General features: G+C 38.1%; 1 protein-coding gene across 6 annotated transcripts; it reads right to left on the bottom strand.

Moving 5' to 3' along the window:
• Nucleotides 1–11,018: 11,018 nt before the first annotated feature.
• LOC146332656 (SKI family transcriptional corepressor 1 homolog-B-like) lies at nucleotides 11,019–23,614 on the bottom strand. 6 transcript variants are annotated; one of them, XM_084744685.1, is made up of 9 exons: nucleotides 23,299–23,614; nucleotides 20,141–21,929; nucleotides 19,015–19,090; nucleotides 18,848–18,913; nucleotides 18,594–18,656; nucleotides 16,631–16,705; nucleotides 15,358–15,432; nucleotides 14,687–14,752; nucleotides 11,019–12,252 (listed from the first exon to the last, which is right to left on the bottom strand). In XM_084744685.1, exons 2-9 carry the CDS (start codon nucleotides 21,917–21,919, stop codon nucleotides 12,158–12,160), a joined length of 2,295 nt encoding a protein of 764 aa, XP_084600811.1. In that variant the 5' UTR covers nucleotides 21,920–21,929; nucleotides 23,299–23,614; the 3' UTR covers nucleotides 11,019–12,157. The 6 variants fall into 6 exon arrangements, with proteins under 6 accessions (XP_084600811.1, XP_084600726.1, XP_084600977.1 ...); XM_084744600.1 differs by having other exon boundaries at nucleotides 11,019–12,255; nucleotides 23,299–23,612; XM_084744851.1 differs by lacking the exon at nucleotides 14,687–14,752 and having other exon boundaries at nucleotides 23,299–23,608.
• Nucleotides 23,615–24,524: the final 910 nt, after the last annotated feature.

Consider the following 24,524-nt stretch of genomic DNA (forward strand, 5'->3'; position numbering starts at 1 on the left):
TGTTTGCGCAGGCGTGGTAAGGGGTTGTCACATGACTGGGACGCGCAAAGGGCTGCGTGAACGCGCGCACACAGGGACCGGGGTGCGTTCAGGAACACAAATGATGAGAGGAAAAACAGCTGTGGAATGTTGTAGAAAGTTTCAGTATAGAATAGAAAATAATAACCAGAGGTGGAAGAAGTACTCTGAGGGTACCAGGGCATCTTGTCACACTTTTTTCTTTCAATTTAACTTCTTTGTCTGTACATCACAGTCACTCATTTACAATTTAAATCAAATAATAAGTTCTTATACACAAATGTATAATCTTTAGATTTAACCTCTCACTATAATATGAAGTTATAAATGGTTAAATACAGAATGTGTATTATGACAAGCTGTCACATCATATTTTTCCAAAAAAAAAAAAAAAACATGTATAAAAGCAAAGGCTTTCACACTCATTTTTGCAGGTGTAAATCAGATATATATTTAGACACACGTTACTACTATTAGCATTATGTTGAATGATGTATTGCCATTGTTGGTCTTTTGTTCTTAATTATTTTAAACTATTTCCACAGGGTTATGTTTCTTCCTTCTGCTTGTATATTCCTACAAAAAAAAAAAAAAATATGCATCATCATCATTGTGATAATTTTTTTTCTAGTTAAAGGCTTGTTATGTACTCTCCTGTATATTTTAACCACTTCGTGGTCAAATAATTTATAGGAATGTACTTACCACCTCTAAGCTGCATATCAATACCCATTATTTACATGTTACACAGCAACCACTAACTTTAGCAGTGAGCAAAGTTGCCGTCTTCTGTGCTGCAGTTGGATAATGGATATTGGGGCAAATTGTCACATATGATGATTGCTATTGCTCACTATACCACAAGCTTATCAGCTTATAGCTATAGCTTATCAGAATCATTTATATATTACTGGACCATAATTACTGATGCATTCATGTGTTAATCACTTTAATATTGCAGCTGGTAAATGTGGAGCCTATTTTAATAAATTTATAAAGTGCTGGGTAACAAATCTATTATAGTATATTAGAATTGATCAGTTGATTATATTTTGTATTATTAATCTAAATTAATAATGTAATGAAGTAAAACTGCAATGTTTGCCTCAGATGAAGAGAAGTAGAAGTATAAAGTCACATAAGATGGAAACAGAGTTTGCTTGGACAGATGAGTAAACTTCATTCACCTGATGAAGATTATGAGATGCAATTTAAAGCTCCAGAAAATAAGTGGGCCTTTTTGTTAAACAATTAGCTGACTTTTGAAATTCAAGGGTGTTTTTTATATCTTACATCTTAACTTAGTATCCCATAAATTGTTGACCATAACCTTATGTGCTCCTTAAACTCCAGTGTTCTCCACACAACTAAGCTCAGTGTCTAAAACATGTTTGCATCCATTACAAAAGCACAATTCATACAACTTAAAAGGTTATTGTAAACTGCTTGCACACAAAACGTTTAATGAGTACTGAAAATTATTTTGAGTTGGTTCAGGCTTTTAATTCTCATGATGCATGCTTGGAAATCTGCTGCACCTGCACTCTTTGTAAAAACTCATTAAATTGCTGCAGTTTTATGTTAGGTAAGCAAAACATTTTTGTGTTCAGCATAACACTACAACTTGTGTTGTAATAATGTGTTTTTGTTATGTTAAGTGTGCACAAATTATTTGTTTTATTGAAAAAGAAATTCATGTCACATGAACGTAATATTGAGTACATGTGCTTACAATTATTTTTTTTGTTCATTCAACAATCAAAATAGATCAATATGCTAAATGCACAGTGTGTGTGTGTTGTTAATTGATCTTGAACCAATCAGGCTACATTTTAGTGAAAATTAACTCAAAAATCAAAACTTGTTGACTTAATGTTAAAAGATTTTGTCACTCTCACAGGGGATGCGTGTTTGTGTGAAGTGAATATAAACTTTTCGTGCCTTTTTGACAATCCTGAACATTTGTTCAGACTCTACACTAAAATTTATTGTCGAGGATAAGTTAGAAGCTACACAAAGTCAGAGGGTAACGCTTCTGACTTTCTAATACTGAAGCTGTTTAAACATTAACTGTTGAAAATTTCAAGCTCGTTCATTAGTATCGAAGTGATTCTGTTTCACCGGGTTTTTAATATAAAAATGTCAGCACTGCTAGTCAAAAATTGTAAATCATCTCTGGCTGTAACAAAGTGGACAAAATAGTCTAATCTCTATTCTATCTCAAATATATATATGTATATATATATATATATATATATATATATATATATATATATATATATATATATATATATATATAAAATAAACGTGCAGATCTTGTTCACCATTTTAAAAAAGATGCCATTAGTGACACATCTGAACATGCTCAGCTCATATTTCCTGTACCAGCGGTGACAAAAGACCAGAAGTGCCAAGTTGAGGACAAATCTAGTTTGCTGTGTGGGTTAAATATTAAAAGACTAAATAAGACTAACTAATGACTGAAGACTAATCTGTTCTTCCATCCAGCCTGTAAGCTAACTACCTGTAATATGAAACAGTGGTTACCAACATTTTTCCTTGGAGCCTCTGAGAAAATCTGAGCAGCCCCAGCCTGTACACAAACACACAAAAACAGTGATTCATTCCAAAACTTTACTGTCCATCATTGTTACCATTCTAGAACTTTTACCCTTCTTCACAATTTTTCCTTTTACAACCTAACAGAGTAGGCGTCGGCAGTCATCCTCACCAAAAGAATAATAATGATTCATTCTCACAGAGCTGGGGAGGGTCACAGAGTTGTGGTCAACTAAGTAGCCTACTATTTTTAATTTAGGACAAAGAACTTAACATATCAGCAGCAACATCTCTTTTCAGAAAAAGTTAGGTTACTCTGACGGTATTTTCTCCTGGAAAAACAGTTTGTATGAAAACTGATGACACTGCCTTCTTATCCAGAGTAACAGTTTGTCCAACAGGGAGATAAAACAGGAATGTTCCCAGAAAGAGAGATTGCTGTTACATTGTATCTTTTTATTGCTGTGATCTCAGCAAATAAAATTTTAATCATCTCCATTGCATTAGGCGACATTTTAGAAGCTGGAGGAAAAAAACCCAGAACTATCTGTATGGCTGAATCCCGTTAGACCTTAAATAAAAAAGTATTTTGGGTAAACTGACCCTTTAATAGACCAGCTTCACCAAATCCCTTTATGTGTTCTGTATTACAGACGTGAACAACCCCGTTTTAAGGGAACAGTAAGACCTTCCCAGATCTTAAGACCAAAGTGAATTCTAAAACACTCGAAGCTGGATTTTAAGCACTGGGAAAAAGATGTGATCTACTTAAGCGAGTATGTTGCCATGAGACAATCATTTATCACATTTATCACTTTGTCTCATAAACCATGATAGAAGACCAGAACCAGTTATGTTATTGTGAATTTGATTGCTGTACTGAGTGACATACCCTCACAAATATGCCAAAGACTCTAAAACAAATATTGGATCCAGATGTTTATTAGTTCATTTCTCTCATTTATTTGAGGTCCCTCCTATTCTGCATGTTCCCTGTCAATAGAGTCTTAAAATCACTGTATGTCGTCTAAAAACTGAACGAGTATTCACAGATCATAGATAAACTTTTTCATGATACAATTAAGTATTTAGAATAAGTGTTCCACTGAACCTTAAAGGGAAAATTCACCTGTTTTGATGTGGATGTGTGTCTGCTGATGGTAAATGTAGTCAATTTAAGCAATAAATTCCTTTGTCTGTGCTTTATTGATCAGGAAAGCTGAGTTCTCCTGCTGCAAAATCTGTTGTTCTGGATGCAAGGAAGGCTTGGATTTCTAGTCTCCACCTCTAAGTAGCCAGGGGGTGTGCTAGATGGGTATTTTTGTCACCTAATGCTATGTTTTGGCTAAGAGAGTAATAGCTACAGGCTAGGGAGTTGATACGCGGTTACCTGGGCGTGGGCAGCACAAGCTTGCATGCAATGCAGCCTGGTACATGCAACAGTTGCACAGCTGTGAGCAGGAGAACCCAGTTTTGTTGGTCAGTGTAGCAGCACTGAGGAATTTATTGCTTCAGTTGACTACATTTACCCTCAACACCGGCTGGACATCCACAGTAAAACTGCTGAATTTTCCCTTTAAGCATTTTTGGAAATAATATTTCAAGGATGCAATTTTAAACATTTTGTATGAAATATTCTAATTTTGGGCACATTTCTTCGGCAAACTCTAATATGTTGTCCTGTCGTGGTCTGTCTTTATTGGTATCACTCATGCATACCCGTCTGGTCCTGTCAGGGCTGTGGAGGTAATAATTAATATTGCGCCTCTCACATGAAGGCTTTTTCTCTGAAAAGTAATGATTTGAGCAGAAGGGTGGCGTACAGGAGTATTAGACATTTATGACAAGCTTCAAATTCCAAAGTCAGGTGTTATCAGATCTGTCTGAGAGTCCTAAAGATGAGAATCACCACCAGCCTCATAACTGCTGACCTTTGACCCTTCTTTGAGATCAAAGGAGAATTTCTCAGAAACGGCAGCCATGTTTTATTGTCTTGAATATTTTCATGTGATTTAATATCAGCTGACTCTGCTCTTAACTTGAATTATAATTGTTTCATCTTTTCGCAACCTTACAAATAGAGGAGAAAAGCAGCTTATAAAATCATGATGACTCAAATTTTGAAGTTGATCATAACAACCTTGCCATTTTCTCTTTTTTTTTTTTTTTGCACTATTTTCATAAATAAGTTGGCTGTAAAACAGAGGCATTTGTGCATGAAAGTTGTAAGATAAAATAAGAGGATGAGCTAGAACTGTATTAATCCTGTAGGAAATTCTTGTGCCAGATTGCTCCAGAATTACAGTAACATCAATACAGCATCAAATAAGTGAAATATAAATATAAAATGTAAAGTGTATAAGGAGCAAATGCACAGGAACAGACAGCAAACAGTGCTTAATAGAATAATAATAGAAGTGTGATAAGTTTAGTAGAAAAATAAGCTAAATAAAAAAAGTAGTAATGAAAAGTTATATTGCACCAGATAATAAATGTAAAGATAGCACAAGAACTGAACAGATCTGTACATGATAATAATGAAAAGTATTAGTCATAATAGAAAAATACTGTCACACAGGAGAACTTAAAGTAATATTGTACATGATATTAAAACATGACATTAAACGTAATACAACACTGGTCTTGAATCTGACAATGAACACTAAAGAAAACCTGAGTTCAGTGGGGATTCTGACTCGATAAATGAGCGCTTCTTATCAAAACTTGGAAAACAAGATGATCAAAAACATCCCGTCAGCTCACACATTATGGCCCTGAGGAGCAATGACTTGATTTTATTGGCTCCATAGGGGTTTTTCTTTCTTTCTATAGAGTAACTTATATTTTACACATCAAGGTCAGGCCTGCTCAGTCTGTGGAAACAGTTGTGTAATGTCGCTTTTTTGACTCTGAAGATAGCCTGCCAAAATCTGAGAAAATAACCCCGAGTTTGAGATTGTAGGCTATAATTTTTTAATAGGAAGCATGTGCGCCAAACTGATGGGATCTGAAAAAGACGCTATGACTATAATGCATCATGGGAAGTGTAGGATCCAGGGAAACTAAAGGGAGACTGTGGGCCTCCTGTCAGACAAAGCTTGGAAAAAGACACCCCCCTTAGTTTACCTGCTTAGTTTTTCTAAATTGCTGGATGTCTATGGGATCATGATCATGTTATTTAATCCCTCAGACACTCAATAATTGAGTCAAGACAGTTTAATATCGCTGTATGACATAACTTGAGACTACAACCTGCTGATATCAGAGTTGCAGACTGTTGGCGAGTTGGTTTTGTGTGCAGTGTGGAGCTGACTGTAAATGGACAAGAGGCAAGAGTGTGTCACAAAGTGCAGTAAAAAACCCAAACTGAGATGCATATTCTGAATTTGCTGTTTACATGTCCAAAGAATGCTCCCCCAAAAAACAGAGTAATACCAGAGCAGCTCACTCTCATAATCAGAATACACTCAGGCCTAATTCAGAATATCCACCGAACAACAAATATGCTGTTTAAATGACCTGTGTCAAATTCTGAATGATAGTGGGAAATTAGTGTGCATGTACAGATAGCAAGTGAAGACAAACAAGCATACAGACAGAGACAGGTAGGCAGGTTCAGGTACAAATAGCAGGATACAGGCCTCAACACAGACCATGAGCAGCAACGCAACTTCAGCAAACAGACAGAGAACTAAATGAGGTGAACTGGTATATGCAGACAGTAGCTGTTTAGGAAATGAGATGCAGGTGAGGAGGAGGGCGAGGAAGGCCAGGCAGTTGCAGAGCACATGAGGGAAGAGGGAGCAGGTGTGACAACGAGTGGGAGGGAAAGTCCAAGGGCACCTGGTGGAGGGAAGGAAAAAGGCAGTGAAGCGGCCTGTAGGGGAACAGAAATATGGCTGGAGAGGAAGGACAGGGAGACAGACTGTGACATTTTTATGAACCAAAAATACAGCAGAATGCACGCTGTAAAAAAAAATGTATTTTATTAATTACACCCTGTTCCCTTAACTTGCATATTCACCTCGGGGGGACGGAAAGTCTAATGCAAGACAAAACTATATTTTCTGATCAAATAAGGCATTATTTTAGATTTATGGTCCACCTGAATAGTGTTTATTTTTAAGTTTTCCTGAGCTCTTTGAGTCAAATAGACTATTGTTAAGTCAGGCAAATGTTAGCAGTTATATTGATTATATTAAACAAACTAAAATGACATTTTGTCCTGAACTTGTACTATTAGCAGAATTTAACTTTTAAAGCAAACAAGTGAGTTGGGGAATTGGAAATTTTTAAATTGACTCACCTTGAATTAAAGTTGCATTAATGCAAACATTTTATTTGAAAACAATCAGATTATTAAGTACATATGATTTAAAGCAATTTCTTTCATCTAACTTGGTAATTTTGAAAAAACTTTTCTGTCATTGCAAACTTTGAGTTACCAATTGAAATTTTTTTTAAGTTTGTCCTACAATTCTCTTTTTTCATTGCAGAACAAAATCAGGGCTGTAACTAAAACTGAAGACACTAAGGTTGTGTCCTTGGTATATTATTTCTGGAAATTTGAGCATTACATTTATAATTAGAAAACTAAAATGGTGGGTATTACTTGCCAATTCCAACATTTTAAGACTGAATATATTTCAATTTGACAACTTTCTTGCAAACAAAAAAATGACAGATTCAATACTTTTTCACCAGAATATTTGTCCCAACATTATAATGCTTTGAAACACTATTTAAGTGTTTATGTTTGGAGGTGAAATGTACAATAAATATTGATTAACATTTAACTGAACACAAAAAATCTTCATAAAATCTTGTTATGAAAATATAAAGGCTTTCTATTCGTTGTTGGATGATTGAGTAGAGGTGGAACAGTTTGGGGAAATTTCTAAAATTCGATAAACCTTGAAAAAGCGAAGATGTTTGTCATTTTATAGCATATTCTTGCAGTATATTTATAGTAATTTGATGCCACTGCCTTTCTATACAATCAGTTTTATGTGCAGTCAGAAATACATTCTCTAAATCAGACACAAACTTGTAAAAGTTGACTGTAACAGGAGAAACTCAGTCAGGTAAAGGATTCAGTGTGGTGGAACCAGTAGGTGGCGCCCTATCATTTCAAATGAAGCTGAATCCAAAATAACATGAAGTTAACTCTCAGGTCCAGATCCCCCTCAGCCTCTACAGCCTATTTGTTCCTGAGCAATGTCATCTTTGCTTAGTGTAATGACGGTTTTATGCTTCCACATTGAACAAAAATTCACTATAACACCAAACACATTAGGCCTCAGGCCCAAACCCATTATGAGAAAAACGCTCCTTCCCTCGAGCTTCGTACAAAGAATCTATTGACAAACTAGTTCTGCTGCTTGTTTCGTACAGAGAGAATCACAGAGGTTTCATTATATCATTATGTATCGCTGCCATCTGCTGTATTGTTGATGGCCAGTGATGGGACAGGTGTTCGCTGACCACACATGTTTATACAAGCAAATAATGAATCAGTAGTCCAGACTGCAAATACTGTGAGACAATATGTCCAACGGGGAGATAAAACATTATTCTTCTTTTTAAATGTTTGATATTACTGGATTTAATGTCAGCTTGTGTACATGCACTTAATGTGGACAATGTGGCATTTTTTTTTCTGAGAGCTGCAGGAGAACTAAGAGCTGAAACTGAGCTGCTCAGAACATGTAAAACAATACTAAGAGAGAGTGATATGGATAAAATCCTCTGTTACACTACTGTATATGTAATTTTATATTGGGAAAGCAATCTATCAGTATATTACCATAATATTCATCAAAATACATACAGTTGCGTGTCATGGTACAAATGAGACAGAGAATTGTTTATGGATAAAATATATGGATGAAAAGTGAATGATCCCAGTGGTGGAAATTAACCAAGAGTGCTGTATCCGACATATACTTGTACTTAACTTGTGTGTTTCCATTTTCTGCTACTTTACACGTCAACGCCACTATTTCATACAAAAATATAGCACATTTTACTCAAGTATATTTTTTCTGAAGATAACATTACGAGTTACTTTTCAGATTATGGATTTGCATTCAAAACAATCAATTTATAAAATAAGACGCATTGTTGTAGATTTAATTACATAAACACTGTAACAGTTAAAAATAACTCCACGTCGACCAGCTACAACGACCGGCTGCTGCTTACATGTTAATGCATCAATAATAATGATCCAGAGATTATAATTCACTATCACACAGGGATCATTCTGCATAAAAAGTATATTTTGTTTCCAGTACATCCCTCCTTTCAATTAAAAGAAAAACTTTTTTCTATGTACATTTCCTTCCTCCACTACTGCTTATTCTGGCAAAATAAATGTACGGCAAACAGGTATTTTATCACACTGACGCAAAAGTCTTGTAAGCATCCTCTGCTGTCCTGCTTATTGAGTTGCAGCATCTTCCCCAGTGTAAACCTTTGTGACATTGTCTTTGTCACCGTTTTTTTTTTAATACATATTTTTTTGCTTGTTAATTTTCAATTATTTCTTTAGTTTGCAGTTTGTTTTTCCTAAATGTTCTATCATTAAGTTGTGGTAATGTGTAAATCGTGTAGTTTATTACCAGTGCATCATATACATGCACCACAGAGCATTGTTGGAACAAAGGGCACATTTTGAATTAGTGCCTTAAGTCCTACTTTAAATTTTTAAAGTTGCATAATTATGAAATTATCATGAAATAATTTATCATGCCAGTAGTCAGCAGCTTTCAGGCCTTCTGTCCTCAAATGCTCAACAGACTCAGTTTAGTTAAACTTTGGAGGGCTTTGGCATAACCTGAAAAACCTGAAATCACCTTGTTAAGGAGATTTTTTCCCTACAAGTTTCTATGGATGGATTACATGAGAGGGCCTACTGGACAGAGACGCCTGAGGCCGAGGTGTCGTGGGGCATCTGGACCAACAAAGACATGAAAAACAACTAACATGAGGCACAAAACAACCACAAAGAGAAACTAAAAGAAAAAGATGCAAAACATATACAGAGCAGTGCAAAGTGATGAAAAAGACGAGGAAAACAACCATGAAGAGACGCAAAATAACCACAAAAAGATGCTTGAAGACTATGAAGAGAGGCAAAATTAACACAGAGATATAAAATGACCAAAATGAGATGCAAAACGAGTGCAAAAAGGCAAAACATCTACAATGTTGCGCAAAGTGAACAAATACACACAAAAATGCTCACAGAAAGATGCAAAACAACAACAAAGAGACAGAACAACCACAAAGAGAGACAAAATGACAACAAAGAGACACAAACCATCTACAGAGCAGTGCAAGTGACTAAAATAAGGCACAAAATAACCACAGTGGTGCAACACAAGCACAGGAACAAAGAGAGTCAAAATAACTACAAAGAGACACAAAACAAAGAGATGTAAAATTACCAAATAGAGATAAAAATCTATCTCAGAGAGGCAAAATGATCACAAAGACACTCAAAACAACAACAAAGAAACACAAAATGACCACAAAGAGAGTTAACATGACTACAGAGGCACAAAACAACCCCAAAGACACTAAACCGACCTCAGAGATGCAAATCAATCACAAAGAGGCAAAAGAGGACCACATAGACAGACAAAATTACTCCATATAGACACTAAACATCGACAGGATGGCGACTATGAAAAGGCGAAAAGATGATAAAAGACTAAAAAGAGAAGCAAAATTACCAGAGAGACGCACAATGACCAAAGAGAGAAACAAAATGATCAAATAGAGACAAAAACACTCACATGGATGTAAAACAACAACTATGAGATGCAAAAACTCATTTCCCTTTGAATCTGTGTGTCATCCATGAGGAGTGTGTGACGGGGGTCTGATGTATATCTGAGTCCAGGGCCTCATTGTCACATGATCCATCCGTGCCTGTCACCAAATATCAGCCTCTATCAGGATTTTCTTATTGTTAAACAGCTAAATAAAGTTACAGTGAAGCAGCCAATCATTCCCTCAGTAGTTCGGCTGTGTTCAGCCTTTCAGGCCTTGTTAGTATTCAAAGGGAACCGGCTTTGCCATGGAGGGCAATTACGTTCACAGAGAATTAACATTCATTGTGTGTCGGTGACATTATGCGAGTATCTGTCTCAGTATGAAGCATCCAGGGAGCGAGAGCCGCGTAATCAATATCTATTAGGCCTCCCATCAGAAGAATTAGATTTCACTATTAGATCAGCCTGCTCCCCTGACTCAACGTCAAACATTATAAGTTGACTGGACATGTCATGCACTGATGTAGCAGGCTAATGAAAGAGATCATGTTGAACTCAAATACAATAAGAGGAAATATGATCCATCTGAGGAGGAGTCGTTCTGCGTGGAGGCCAGCAGGTGTCAGGCTCGCACCAGAGAAACAGGACATGAAGCAGAGAGCGGCTTTCACATTTTATTCATATTGACATGGGTACATACATAAATGGGTAGATTGTGTCAGAAACAAGGATTTTGTTTCTTTTAAAACTGCTCTCGCTGTGTTTTTTTTTTTTTTTTTTACAAACCAAATGAGAGAAAATGAACTGCAGCTGTGTGAATGGCAGATTACACATATTTCATACAGTATTCTTTTGTTTTTTTATAAAATCAGATCATCAGATGATAGGAAAAAGTTTTGGTTTTTGTCTGTTGTGACTCACATGTGATGATAGAAAAAACCCTGAAACAGAGAGGATTATGGGATCAGATTTGTGTTAAAATAGTCTAAACTGTACATCTATAAATGGCTCAAGACTGTTTTTTTTTTTTTTTTAATCACTTCAAACTCAAAAGTGAAAGAAAATCTTTTATCGTTTGATGTCAAACCTGTTGAAGTAAGTGCTCGTAATAATAATGTGCTCTATTTTAAACATAAAGATCCTCATATTTTTTGATAAAAAGAATTTGGTATAGGACGGCATGGTCAAATTCAGAAATTATGCCCATTTAAAGTGCTTAATAACAACATATACAGTGTTACAAATCATCTAAACAATAAATTAAACCAAAGACAGATAAATAAATAAATAACAAATATATGTAAAAACTCAAGATATTCAAACAAGCAACAAAAGCTAAATAATGAGATACATTTCGAACATAATATCACAATTATACAAGCCATTGCACATCGTCACGTGATATATATATGTTTATGTATATTGTTTTTTTCTTCTCAGAGTAGCTAAAGAGCAGACGACTTTGATTCCTCCTTGGTTTGAGCTTTGCAGCTTCAGATCGACAATCCTTTGATTCAACATAAAATGAAATAAATCCTGATCTCTTTCATTCCAGAGTTCAGTTTTTGTGGGGGGAGGTCGCTGCCAAAACCTCCTCCGAGTCCTCACTCGAGTGCTAAAATCAGAAATGTGTCTGTACAGCAGGTTGGTTGGTAATCCTTGGGTTACAGGTGGGAGGTGAACACATGAGAGCTCTCCAGGCGGACCTGTGTGTGTGTGTGTGTGTGTGTGCATGTGTGTGTGTGCGTGTGTATGTTTTTTGGCTGTGCTGTGGGTCAGGTGCAGAGGCGTGCCGGGCACTATGGTGGCAGCAGCGGGGGTTTGAAGGTGCAGGCTCCGGTGCACTGACGAGGGGTGAGCATCTTACAGGAGAAATGGTGAAGGGCGTCATGAGCTTCTGGGGAGGAACGAGTCCAACAATGAGAACATGCAGACAAACAGAAAACACTCACAAATCATTGCTCAGGTGTGAGTTACAGGTTATTTATCTAATGTTGTTGTTAAAGGATGGGTTCACATGTTTTTTCAAGTCTTTCTTGAAATATTACACGCATGCAAATATGCACACTGAGGCCATTTGTAGTTGTTGTAAATGTTCCTACTGTCAATAAAGAGATTTGGTCTTATTTAAATGTAAGTGATGGGGGACAAAATGCATCATCAGAGCCTGGGAATGAGACAAATCTGGCTCATGTTTCATCTGCTCTGGACTCCCTCCTGTTCAGTGAGATTTTTACACATCCTCGCTCTCTGCAGGCCGATCACAACTGTTTATTTGTACAGGGTGGATTTGATATGATGACTGACAGGAGAGCATCACCAGTCTAGATTTGAAAAGTCACATGTCTTCACATGTTTCGAGTGCAGCGCTTCAAGTCTCATGAAAACCAGATCAAACTGTCAAAGCAGGCAGTGCTGATCAAATATGAATCGAGATTCTGTCTCTGCAGTGCCAGTCTCCTGCCTCAGATAATTTCAGAAACACACTTAAGTGCTGTTTAGCTGTAATTTGAGAACATCTGTGACCAGGCCGGCATCATCCAAACTTGCATGTGCCACTCAGCACTGCGTCACATGTGTGTCCAGTTTGAATCAAGAGGCATTCTGGTCTCCTCCTGTCGATAACACGCCATGGAAATTGAAAAATGACTTGAGAGATTCAATGCACGGCTAACACAGTTTTAGCTCTAAATTTAGCTGAAGCTTATACAATACAAACATACAATACACAAACAAATTTGCCATTTGTGTTTTCATGAGCCAGGTTTCCGTCCAAATGTTGTGCAAATTTTAACAGTTTTCAGAAAATTGGTGAAGGAAATTCAATTTTGGGGAGTAACTAGTTACATGTAATGACATTAACATAATTGAGCTCTAAAATAAAAGTAACTTTCTCAGTTACTGAGAAAAAATGTGTAATTAAATGACAGTTACTAATTGAAATGTTGGTAATTACAAAGGAGTTACATGCAAATAAATTCTTTTAGGTGAAAAGCCTTTATGTTGAATATCACATTCATTCTCTTGCTTTGCATCTTTTTGCTGCGCAGGAACGACATGTTTTGTCTTATTTCTGGAAACTGTGGGTCATCAAAGCTGTTAGGACAGATTTGAGTGTAATATCATGAAGGTTCTGTCTCTACATCGAGACAGGCTTTACTCACTGGGTCACATGTCGGAGCAGTGAGTGACATGGATTTGTAGTGTGGATGCTGTTTTTAAATAAATCTTGTTTGCATTTGTACCGCCTCTCATCTGCATCATCAAATCAATGCACATTGCTCTAAACATTTGTTAGAAAAGTAATCAAAAGGTAATAAAATTTAATAAGTTACATTACTTTGATGACACAAGTAGCAATCCGTAACCTATTACATTTCAAAAGCAACCTCCCCCACATGGAAGAAAATTTCAATCCACTACCAATTATCAGGAGTCGGTTCCCTGAGATAAACAGCTGGTGATGCTAATTATCCAGTCAGGTGCCATTAAACCACTGCAGAGGAGGAGGATGCAACAAGATGACGTAATCTAAAAGAGCGCCAGTCAAACAAACGGAGGAAAACTTTTCAAGAGTCTGTTTCTATTGCGCTCTGTCACATCTTGATTCATCGATAAATCAACGTTTCCACCTCGGCCAAACTTTCTTGAGATATTTCAGTGTTTTCTTTTTGAATTTTCAACGTTTCCATTCGGGTGTTTTCCTCACTGAGTGGTGGTCTGTGTCTGCCTGCCATGGAGGCTGGTTCTGCTCGAGGTTTCCGTCTGTTTAAAGGGAGTTTTTCCTCGCCTCTGTTGCCTTAGCGCTTGCTCTTGCTGAGAATTGTTGGATCTCTGTAAATAATATTATCAAGAGAACAGTCTGGACCCACTCTGTGTGAAAAGTGCCCAGAGAAAATTGACTTCACTCCACTTGACTTGGTGGAGCGTTTGTAACAAAAAGAGGAAATTTTAAGTGAAAAAGACTGTAACCAACACTTCATTTGACTAATTCAGATTGCTGAAGCCTCAAATTGACTGAACTGAAATAATGTTTTGCAGCAGCGGCTGTGGAGTTTCTCATCACGTACACTGAAATTGCCTTTGGAAACTATCGCTTTACCGCCAGGACGTACAGGAAAAGAAACTAAAGCGACTAAAAGCATTTTGTTTTAAGAAAGACTTGAAAATGTGCAAACCTATCCTTTAATGGTGTCTTACTGTAAAAACTGATCACACTGATCACACGAGGTGTTTAATAAAAAAGTAGCACTTGCATATTTATGTTTGTAGGCAAAAAAAATGACATGTATGTATTCATGTTCCTTTTTTGGACCAGATAAAATTACCTTTTAGCTTCTGCTGTATTGCATAACGAGCCTTTCTCTCTTGGTCCAACTCGCTGCACAAAGTGTCTATCCAAAAAAATAAAATGAATAAAAAAAAATTGGTAAAAAAAAAAGGAAAAAAAAGAAAATGTGAGTGTAGCATCTGAAGTGGATGAGTGTAATGTATGCCATTTGCCCCTATGGTATTTAGAGTGACCCCTCTGTGTACTTGAACCCTGTATTTAAACTACTGTAACATTAAACCAATCCTTTAACGGGTGGCATTAGTTGCTGTCTACTGCATGTAACCGATACAGCACTACATAATGGTCTGTCTATTCAATTTTCCAGAGCATGATTTAGGAGAAAATAACCTTTGCAAACAAAACAACGTGGTTTCAGTTTCACCTTTTGATATCTAATAATTTACTCTTTAACTGCAGGAGAAAAAAAGATGGAGTTTACAGGAAAAAGGCTGCACACAAATCGCCAATATTTCAATATGCAAGTGTCACTTTTCCTTTCTTTTTTTGGTTCAGAGTCTACTTGGTTCAGATTGATTGATGTTATTTAAACGTTTTCTTTTACTGTGGCTCAGATTTTTTTCCCATAAACTTAAAGAGCATTGATCTACATCCGCTTTACAGTCATAATCTATGGAGGCACAGAGAAGTACAGAGAGAGAGACCAACCTCGAACAATCTGCAGCTGCTGGACCATTTCCTCTCTGTAGGACAGCTCACGCTTCATTTGATCCTGAAAATTATCTGAAGAGTACCGAAGGCCACATCATCAGATGGAAACTCTCTGACATTGTGGAGGCAAATTTAAAGACACATTCCTGAGCTCAAAGGACAAAAATTACCCGCCGTTCTCCTCTAACATCTTCAGGCTGCAAGCACAGGGGTTAAAACCCAAACTAGTGCTGCAACAATATGTCGATTAATCGATTAGTTGATTGAAATAATTTGTTTGTGAATGTTTCAAGTGTCAGGCCCAAATAAGTCACCAGACAGGAATATAATCACTTACATTACACAACAAAAACAATTACTTTGTCTTGAAACTCTGCAAATAAAATCTGCCCCAGAAAAGGTTTCTTTCCAAAAATCCAGCTTAGGTTATGTCATTTTAAAATTATCATATAATGAAAAAAATTAAATGTTAAATGCTCTGCATCTGCAACGATTAGTCAATTAATCAATTAGTTGACCAAAAGAAAATTAGCTGCCAACTATTTTGATAATGGATCGATCATTTCAGTCATTTTTCAAGCAAAAATGTAAAACATTTGCTGGTTTTAAATGTGCTTTTCTTTTTTATTTGTGATCGTAAACGAAGAGTCTTTGAGTTTTTGGATTGTTGGTTGAACAAAAGAACTGATTTGAAAACATCATTTTGTACTCTGGGAAACTGTGAAGAGCATTTTCTCCATCTTTTGGGCATTTTGTAGATTAAATAATAAACAGATTAATCATGAAAATAATCATCAAATGAATCTTTAGTTGCAGCCCTTGTTGGTGTTCAGTGAGGCTTGGAAGAGCCGAGATTAGAGCTGCAACCATTAGTCGACTAATTGATTATTCGAGCGATATGATGGGAATCGGCATTTTGGTAACAGATTAATTTTTAAAGTAATTTTTTGTACACAAAAGGCAGAAAATGCTGTTTCCACCCTCTCAAATATATGTTTCCTGCTTTTCTCTGTTTTATATCATATTAGACCAAACATCTTTTGGTTTTGGACTGACAAAACAAGACATTTAATGCTGTCACCTTGGAATCTGAGCATTAGTCACATTTTTTGACATTTTGTAGACCAAACAATTAATTGTAGAAAATTAGATAAATCAGTAATGAAAATAATCTTAGTTACAGCCCTCATCCAAACAAACACATCATGCCATCATCCCCCTGTGGCTTTCTTTGACTCACAAAATACATTCAAACTCACTTCTGTCCTACCTTTTAAATGCTGAAATTCTCTCTCCAGCTTTTTCCTCAGCTCAACTTGCTCCACAAGCTGCTTCTGTAACTCCTCTGCAAAGCCAAAAGCCAAAACTCTGTCAGTTTTAACACCAAATTATTGTCATTCTCAGCAAAGACATTAGACTAGATGCTTTTATTGTCATTGCATGTTAAGGATATAAAAAGCCCAAAAACTCAAGGTTCACTAATTACACCACGATAAAAAAAAGTCTGATACAATATTTATTGCTATATTAAAACAAAGAAAAGAGACCTTTATTAAATAATAAATCTGATGTGTATAGCATTTCTTGCTTGTATTTTTTCCCTTTTAATTTAAAGTGCTTCTGCTTCAAATCAAAAACAATGCAGCAGTCAGTAGCTGTCCTTTTATACAATAGAATAAAAATAATTAAAGCTAGAATCAGCAGGATTTGACCAAACTGTTGGTAAATGCACCAGAAAAATTGTTTGTTGTTGTGTCTCATTCCCAGGACGTTCTGGGTTGGTAAAAATGTCCCGTGCACAGCAAAATGATAAGAAATACAGGCAGAGGGCAGCCATCACCACACACTTCTGATGCATGGCTCATAAGTGACTATTGAAAAGGGTTATGTTTTATTTTTAGGAAAATGTTGCATATTATGGCTTTAAAGAAAAGTGTCTGACTGCTTTTGCCTTTAAATAAAATAATGGCATTGCAGTAGACATTGTCATTGTCCTTTATAGTATTGAGACATGCTTTTAATTGTGATATCGTAAAATCTGATATATTGTTACACCCCTATTGGAAGTTAAACACAACAAACTTTGATTTGGCAGCAAACCATTCAGCTTAGCAGCATATAAGTGGGTCTAAATATTAAAGGAATTAAATATAAAGAGACATGAATGTGGCTCAAAGAATTCTAAAATAAAATACTAGAAGAAAAGCCATTATTTACCCCAAAACACTGAAAAACACACAATCTGACACCCACAGTTCTTCTGCATAACAATCAGGGATGTGGTGCAATGACAAATCACGCACCAAAATGCAAATAACCACCAAACTCAACGCAAATATCCTCAAAAAATCATGAGAAAATTAATTCTCTCCTCTACCCTATTCAATTTGACTCCACTTAATATGATATATTTGGGTTTTCTGTGCATGAAGATTGATGTCAGCTCAGTACACCGACTTCAGGTGCGTCTCCATCCTCGGTAAGACCCATCTGAGCGCTCTGCTCTGCTCTGCTCTGCTCTCGCTGCTGCTGCTGCTGCTGCTGCCACAGTAATAATTGCCATGCGTTGCCTGGAGCCTGAGACGATAATAATGGAGTCCCAGGGTTTTTCCAAGCGTTGTAAAATAATTAGCTGCCGTGCCTCGGGGTTATGGCTCTGTTCGTTAAAATATTAATAGCCTCTAAACGATTTCCCTCTTACAATAATAAGTCAAAACTCCCACATCTCGTGATTAAGTGGTTTAACAACTATGGAAACACTTTAGGCCCCACAAAAATGTAAATTCACATTTAGATTTTGGCACGTCATCTTTAGCAGGCCGAGGGCATTTAGCTGCATTTAAAATGAGCTGGAATTTAATATTAATATGATACACTTCTTTTATTTTTATAATTAAACAACCCTGAACAAACGAGCGAGTTAAATTTTGGTTTATTAATTCAGAAATTAAAACTGATTAGTAAATTATTGCCTATATTTAATTAAATCTTCTTCTTCTTCTTCTTCTTCTTTTTTTTTTTTTTTTACATTTAAAACTAAGAATAAATATCCGTCTTAATTAAATGTGGTGACCAGGCCTGTCAGCCGTAAATATTTGTTGGTTGTCCATAGGCTACATGTAGACAATCCAAATTACAGGAATAATTGCTGATGATAATTAAATTAATTTCACCTGCTGCGCCTTTTTTTTTCTCTCTTTTGTTCCCTTTTGATCGTGAAAACAGCCTCTTACCTTTGGCCATGTTCTCCAGATCTCTTTCATGCACGCTGATATCGATGCGTAAAGCTCCATCGGCTGCACAAAAACAATAAAACACACTGTTTAATTATTTAAACAACAAATAAACCACTTATCTGCAGTATATAACTATATTATTAAGAAAGGCTTTTGAGGAAATGCAGTATAGCAGCTATAAGTAAAAAGAATGGTAGACTTTTAACTTAAAAATAATAAAATGCAGGAAAAAAAACAGAATAATTAAAAACCTTGTCTGTCCTTTTGCTCCTGCTGGGATGTTGCGTTACGCTGTATTTCTGACACGTGATGGACACCTAAACATAAACAACAGACACACATTTTTTTAATTAAAACCGCCCAACAAAAATTGGCATTACTTTATTAACTATGTGATATTTTTAAAGTAATGACAAACCGTTGGATCTGCTCGATTGTTTCGATCCAAACGACTCGTTCAGGATCACGTGTCCATCCTTTTCATGCGCGTACACCTGTAAAACAGAAGCAGACACTCGTGTTTAATAACGCAGACCAATTAAATGTCATTTACTGCAATTTTTCCACATAATTGAGGCCTTTTTTTTCTTCAAAGCCCTGCGATTTGTTGTAGAGATTTTGAACTGATTCCTCAAAGAAACCAAAACACATTCAAAAGCACTAATGTCTCATAATTGAACACAAACACAGAAACATTTTAATAAGAATAAATCAAAGGATAAATTAGGGTTTTATACTTTGATTACCCTGAGTAAAACGTCAGACTGGATTGTACATAAGTAGAAATTAAGATGGCTGCTTATTGATCTTTTTGTGGAGTAAATTCTTCTGCCTTTATTTGATTCTTTTTAGTCCCTGGTACATGTTTTTTTTTTTTTCGTATGTGTTATGTATATTTTCACCTGTTTATTGTGCTATGATGTGTTTAATGCATGTTATGTATTGTGTTTCGTCTTCTTTGGCTTGTTTTATGTCTGTTCCTCGTACTTTGGTTTGTTTTTTTGTGATGTAGATTTTTATATCTAAGTCTGTAGTTTTATATGAAACTTTTTTTTTGCTGCCCATCTTGAGCAGGACTCTGTGACAGAAGAGCCGTTGTATTTCAGTGGGTCCTCTCTGGTTAAATAAAGAATAAATAAATAAAAATAAATTCATAAATTTTAGAGTCTGTCTTGCTAAAATGTACTTCGGCAGGGCAGCTGAATTACAATTTCTCCAAACACCACGTAAGCTGCCATATTAACCTTTTTTAAATGTTTATCTTGTTTAATTGTGTTGTTTTAATGTTTTTTCTATATTTGACTTTGGTCAGCTGTGTTTTTTAAATGTGCGTACATTTGGACTGGATTTATTCTTATTCTTACTCTTTAAAAACATGCTTATCAAATATCTATTTCTGTGTTTTTCTTTTAAATAACCAGGTCAATTGATCTTGATTACATTTTTATCGGCCTCCTCTCTTCTATAAACTCTTTTTCTCCACTACTGCGACAATTCCGCTGCCCCCGCAGGGATCATTAAACTTTCATTTAATCTAATCTTACTTCATGAAGAGGAGAGCCATTACGCATCCGTCTGTCCTCGTCTGATGACCCCGCAGTGAGCACAGAGTCCTCCGGTGATGCTGCAGCTGCTCCGGGGCTGGAGCAGGCGTCCGGCTGCTCCTGGCTCTCCTCAGCACCGGAGGACACCCGGTCCACTACAGGGGAGTCACGGTGGTCTCCTCCCGGAGAGATCTCCTCCTCGTCTTGTCCTCGGTTAGACTCTACGTCCACGTCCGGGTCGTCGTCGTCGTCGTCCACCACGCTGTCCCTGTCTGGTGAGACGGATCTGTAACTGGAGCTCTCGCTGATAAAATCCGGGGACAGGTAGCCTGTAGGACGCGCACCGTAGCCGTCACGGCTGCCGTAGAGTTTGGCGATGGTCTCTGCGTCTTTGACCACAGGTCTGAAGGCCGAGATGTAGCTGATCTTCCTCTGGGAGGAGGTCTCGTCCCCGGACTTGTCCTCGTCGTTCCTGGTGGAGGAGGACAGGGAACTGGAGCAGCGCTCTCCCGCATCCTGCTGCTGCTGGTGGTGATGGTGCGGGTGGAGGTTGGTGGTGTCTTTGGGTGTGTTTGCGCCACGCTCGCTTTGGTCCGATAAGTCCAGCTCGGCCTGCCGGACTCCCGGCAGCTCAGGGGGAGGTTTGGGTGGAGAACCAGGGTAAGGGGGCATGGGGAGACCTCCAGCTGTGGGCCAGAACATTGGGAAGGCGGGGTAGAGGGTGTCCTTAGCGCCGGGCCAGAAGACACCGGAGACATTTTTGTTTCCATCGGGCACCCCGTCGCTCTTCTTCTGACACAGACCGTAGCTGGGGAAGCCGTATGGGTGATGCGGGAACAGGGGTGGGGGGATTTTCTGGAGCATGCCAAAGCTCTTGCTGGGAACCGGGATGACTGGGTAGGTCCGCGCCCCGCTCAGACTCACGTTATTACTCCCATGATCCTCCTCGCAGCGTAAAGTTTTGTGCGGGATCTCCGGGGAGGTGGTCTGAGCCAGGCTGGAGGAAGCCTGCGACTTCATGGCGGAGGAAGACATCCCCGACCCGTTCATGGGCAGAGTCCTCTTTCTGCTCCCGCCGTTGAACATGGCCTTCACGTCCTCCCACGCGTGGTTAATGTCCTCAGACTTTTTGTCCGTCAGTTTCAGGTGGCGCCTCCACGAGTTGAAGTTGGCTGCGTCCGGCTGCAGGTACTTGGACTCGGTGGTTCGGTGCGAGTGGAAGATGAACTTGTTGGGGGAGAAGTACATGTTGCAGAAGCTGCACTTGATGCACTTCGCTCTGGAGCTGTTGTACCTGGCGGGGATGAAGCTGCCCCTGCAGCCCCACGCACACTCGTGAAACACGTCAAACGCGAAGTTTTCTGGGAGTTTTGGAGGAGAGTGCGCTCCCAGGAACGACTTGCAGAGCCTCTCGGCCTCCCGCTTGGTGATCATACCGCAGCGCCGGGAGGAGATGGGCATGGCCCCGGCGCGCCGCAGCAGCTCCAGCTGGACGGGGGTGCACTGCACGCAGGTGATACCCAGAGCGACGCGGCGGTTGTGGATCTCGTTGTAGCTGTAGTTCTTAAGCAGCGTGTTAGAAATCTGCGCCAGGCACAGCCTCTCCTTCCCGTCGATGACCAGACATACGATGGGCACCCCGTACAGGGAGGTCTCGCTCACTTGGTTCGGTTTGAGCGAGCTGGAGGGGCTGGAGAAGCTCTGTGCGTCCTGCTTGGAGCTGGGGGAAGAGCTGGCGTCCCGTCCCGCGTCTCGAAGCTGCCCGGGCATCGACTCCATCCCTGGAAGCCTGTAAAACAGAACAAACTGGAGTGAACAGTCTGCAGAACCACAATATTAAAATTCTTTAACCTGTGTCAAAAACAAAATGGTATAAAAAGACAAACAAGCAAAAACCTAAAGACATGAAAGAGAAAAAAATATATATTCATAATTATTTATTTTACAAATTTCAGTTTGACAGCAGCGGATATATAAAAGTAATTGGGGAAAGGAATAGTAAATATGGGGAGAAAAAGTAGATAATACAATGATAAAGATACCAACAATATGACTACTGGTTTGAGGACAGCATGAATTAATTTAAAAAAAAGTGTGAGAAAAGTAAAATTTAATTACTAATTACTATTACTAATATGATAAAATAATTATTTTTTGTTTACTATTAACTATTATTATTATGACTATTATATATTTTATTATTAATCGACTGTTACCAGTGTTGTTGTTATTAAGTTGCTGCAGCAGAAGGCCTATTAATGCTGATATTTATGGTACATTAGAGTAACAAAAACATGATAATAATAATAATAATAATAATAATAATAATAATAATAATAATAATAAAAGATAGCAAATTATACCTAGCATCAGACTTTTATATATAAAAGTGAAATCAGTCAGGCGTCTTGTTAATTATTTTCATTCCTCCTCATTTATTCGGCCTCCTCTCCTCCTCCTCCTGCTACTCCTCCTCCTCCTCCTCCTCCTCCTCCTCCTCCTCCTCTTCCTCTCCTCCTCAGGTGATCCTGGCTCCTGCACGGAGGTGGAGGTGGATGGATCTCACTGCTGCTGCTGCTCTTATCTTGAAATCGGCTCAGCACTTATGGGCCAACTACTTAAGAGTCACATAAGATCCTTATGCGCGGATAAGGACAGAAGGAAGATACAGCCTGAGCTGCGCCAATGCGCTTAGCAGAGAGGAAAAGAACAACAGTAAGCTGCTTTCCTGGTAATTACACAGATCCAAAGAGTGCGTCTTCTTCTTCGCATTGTTAATAAAAGACTAGCCCTATATATAATTAAAGCTTCTGCGCGGATTAGCCTAGAAATTAGGTTGAAGGAGGCCTATCTCACGTTCACCTGCGCATATTTACTTTTTACGGAGGCCTGAAATACACGTAAACCAACCTACAGCAGCTTTAGTGATATTTGCGCAAAAGAAAATAATTTAACTATTTTATTAAAGTGACTAATTAACCAAAACTTGGTGAGATAAAACACAAATTCCCGTGCTTAAATAAAATGCAAAAAAAAAAAAAAAAAGAAAAAAGAAAAAAGAAAAAAAAGAAAAAGAAAAAAGAAAGAAAGAAGCAAATTATCACGACTTTTTTTTTTTTTTTTTGATAGATTGTCAGTAATAATAAATAAAAACATACCTTCTCTCCCCAAAAGACGACTCACTCCAACAGGGTTTGGGCTGGAAAATGATAATCAATATGAATAAAAAAGGATGAAAATTCAGGCCCTGTGAGTCCAGAGATGAGACGACGCCTCGGATAAGATGATCTGAAAGTAGAAACTCTGAGCTGGAGTCTTTATTTCAGTTTATTTCAGTGCAGCAGGCAGTAGCAGCAGACAGGACCTCCATCCCGCTGGATCCCGGGGAGGTGAATGGCGTGGAGACAGGAAGCACATGGCACCTCTCTCTCTGTCTCCCCTCCTCCCCCTCGCACACACACTCTCTCTCTCCTGTCATGCTGGTGTGTAAAAGCTCTCTCTCTCTCTCTCTCTCTCTCTCTCTCTCTCCCCCTCTCTATCACTACACACACACACACACACACACACACACACACACACACACACACACACACAGACACACACAGACACACACCAGTTTCAATAACTCACAGTTCTCACAATTTTGCAGCTTTAACGCACAAACATTATTAGAAACAGACAAATATCACGCACAATTAGGCCCCTGCTGACCCCAAATGGAGAAACATTCCTGACCTTTATGAATATGTGTTATTATTAGATATAATTAAGAAAAAAACAACAACATAACACTTAGAAATATCTGCAAAATTTTACAAAAACAGACTGGAATTATGACAGATTTTTACTAATTTTAATTGTGACCCCCATGGACCCCGTCAGCAACCCTCCTGGGGACCACACATTGGACACCGCTACTGTCCTAACTGTGTTTTAAGCATCGGTTGAGTTATAATCCTTCACATCATTGTATTATTTCCACCGCAGCAGTAGGAGCAGGAGCAGGAGCGAGCTGACAAACAGAGGCAGCGCGGAGTGGCACTTTGGAGGGCAGCAGGACCGACAAAAGGCCCGGGCTCATTTATCAAGTTACACGACCATCTGTTAGGCTTCCACACCGGCCACACAAATCAATCCGAGGCCCGAGCGATGAAAGAGAAGTAAGGAAGGAAGAAATGAAGGACAAGAAAGTAAAAAGAAAAGAAAGAAAGAAAGAAAAGAAAAGATTGGAGTGGATTTGTAGGCGTAAAAGCGTTTGGAGGCGTTAAATGTTCAGACTGAAAATGGAGTGAATCTGAAATGAGCTGATGATGATGAGGATGATGATGATGATGATGAGGATGACGCCTCAGGCCAGACTGTCTAACACACACATACACATATG

This window comes from Lutjanus erythropterus, chromosome 1, assembly GCF_056507025.1.
Source record: "Lutjanus erythropterus isolate fLutEry1 chromosome 1, fLutEry1.hap2, whole genome shotgun sequence".
Taxonomy (NCBI): Eukaryota; Metazoa; Chordata; class Actinopteri; order Lutjaniformes; family Lutjanidae; genus Lutjanus; species Lutjanus erythropterus.

Bases quoted from the DNA above. Each gene is read 5' to 3' on its own strand.
- LOC146332656 (XM_084744600.1), bottom strand. From the start codon at position 21,919: ATGGAGTCGATGCCCGGGCAGCTTCGAGACGCGGGACGGGACGCCAGC. The intron at 14,753-15,357 runs GTTGGTCTCTCT...TTTTTTGGATAG, and splicing joins GCAGCTGCAGATTGTTCGAG to ACACTTTGTGCAGCGAGTTG. The intron at 12,256-14,686 runs GTAATTTTATCT...GTTCCTCCCCAG, and splicing joins AATACAGCAGAAGCTAAAAG to AAGCTCATGACGCCCTTCAC.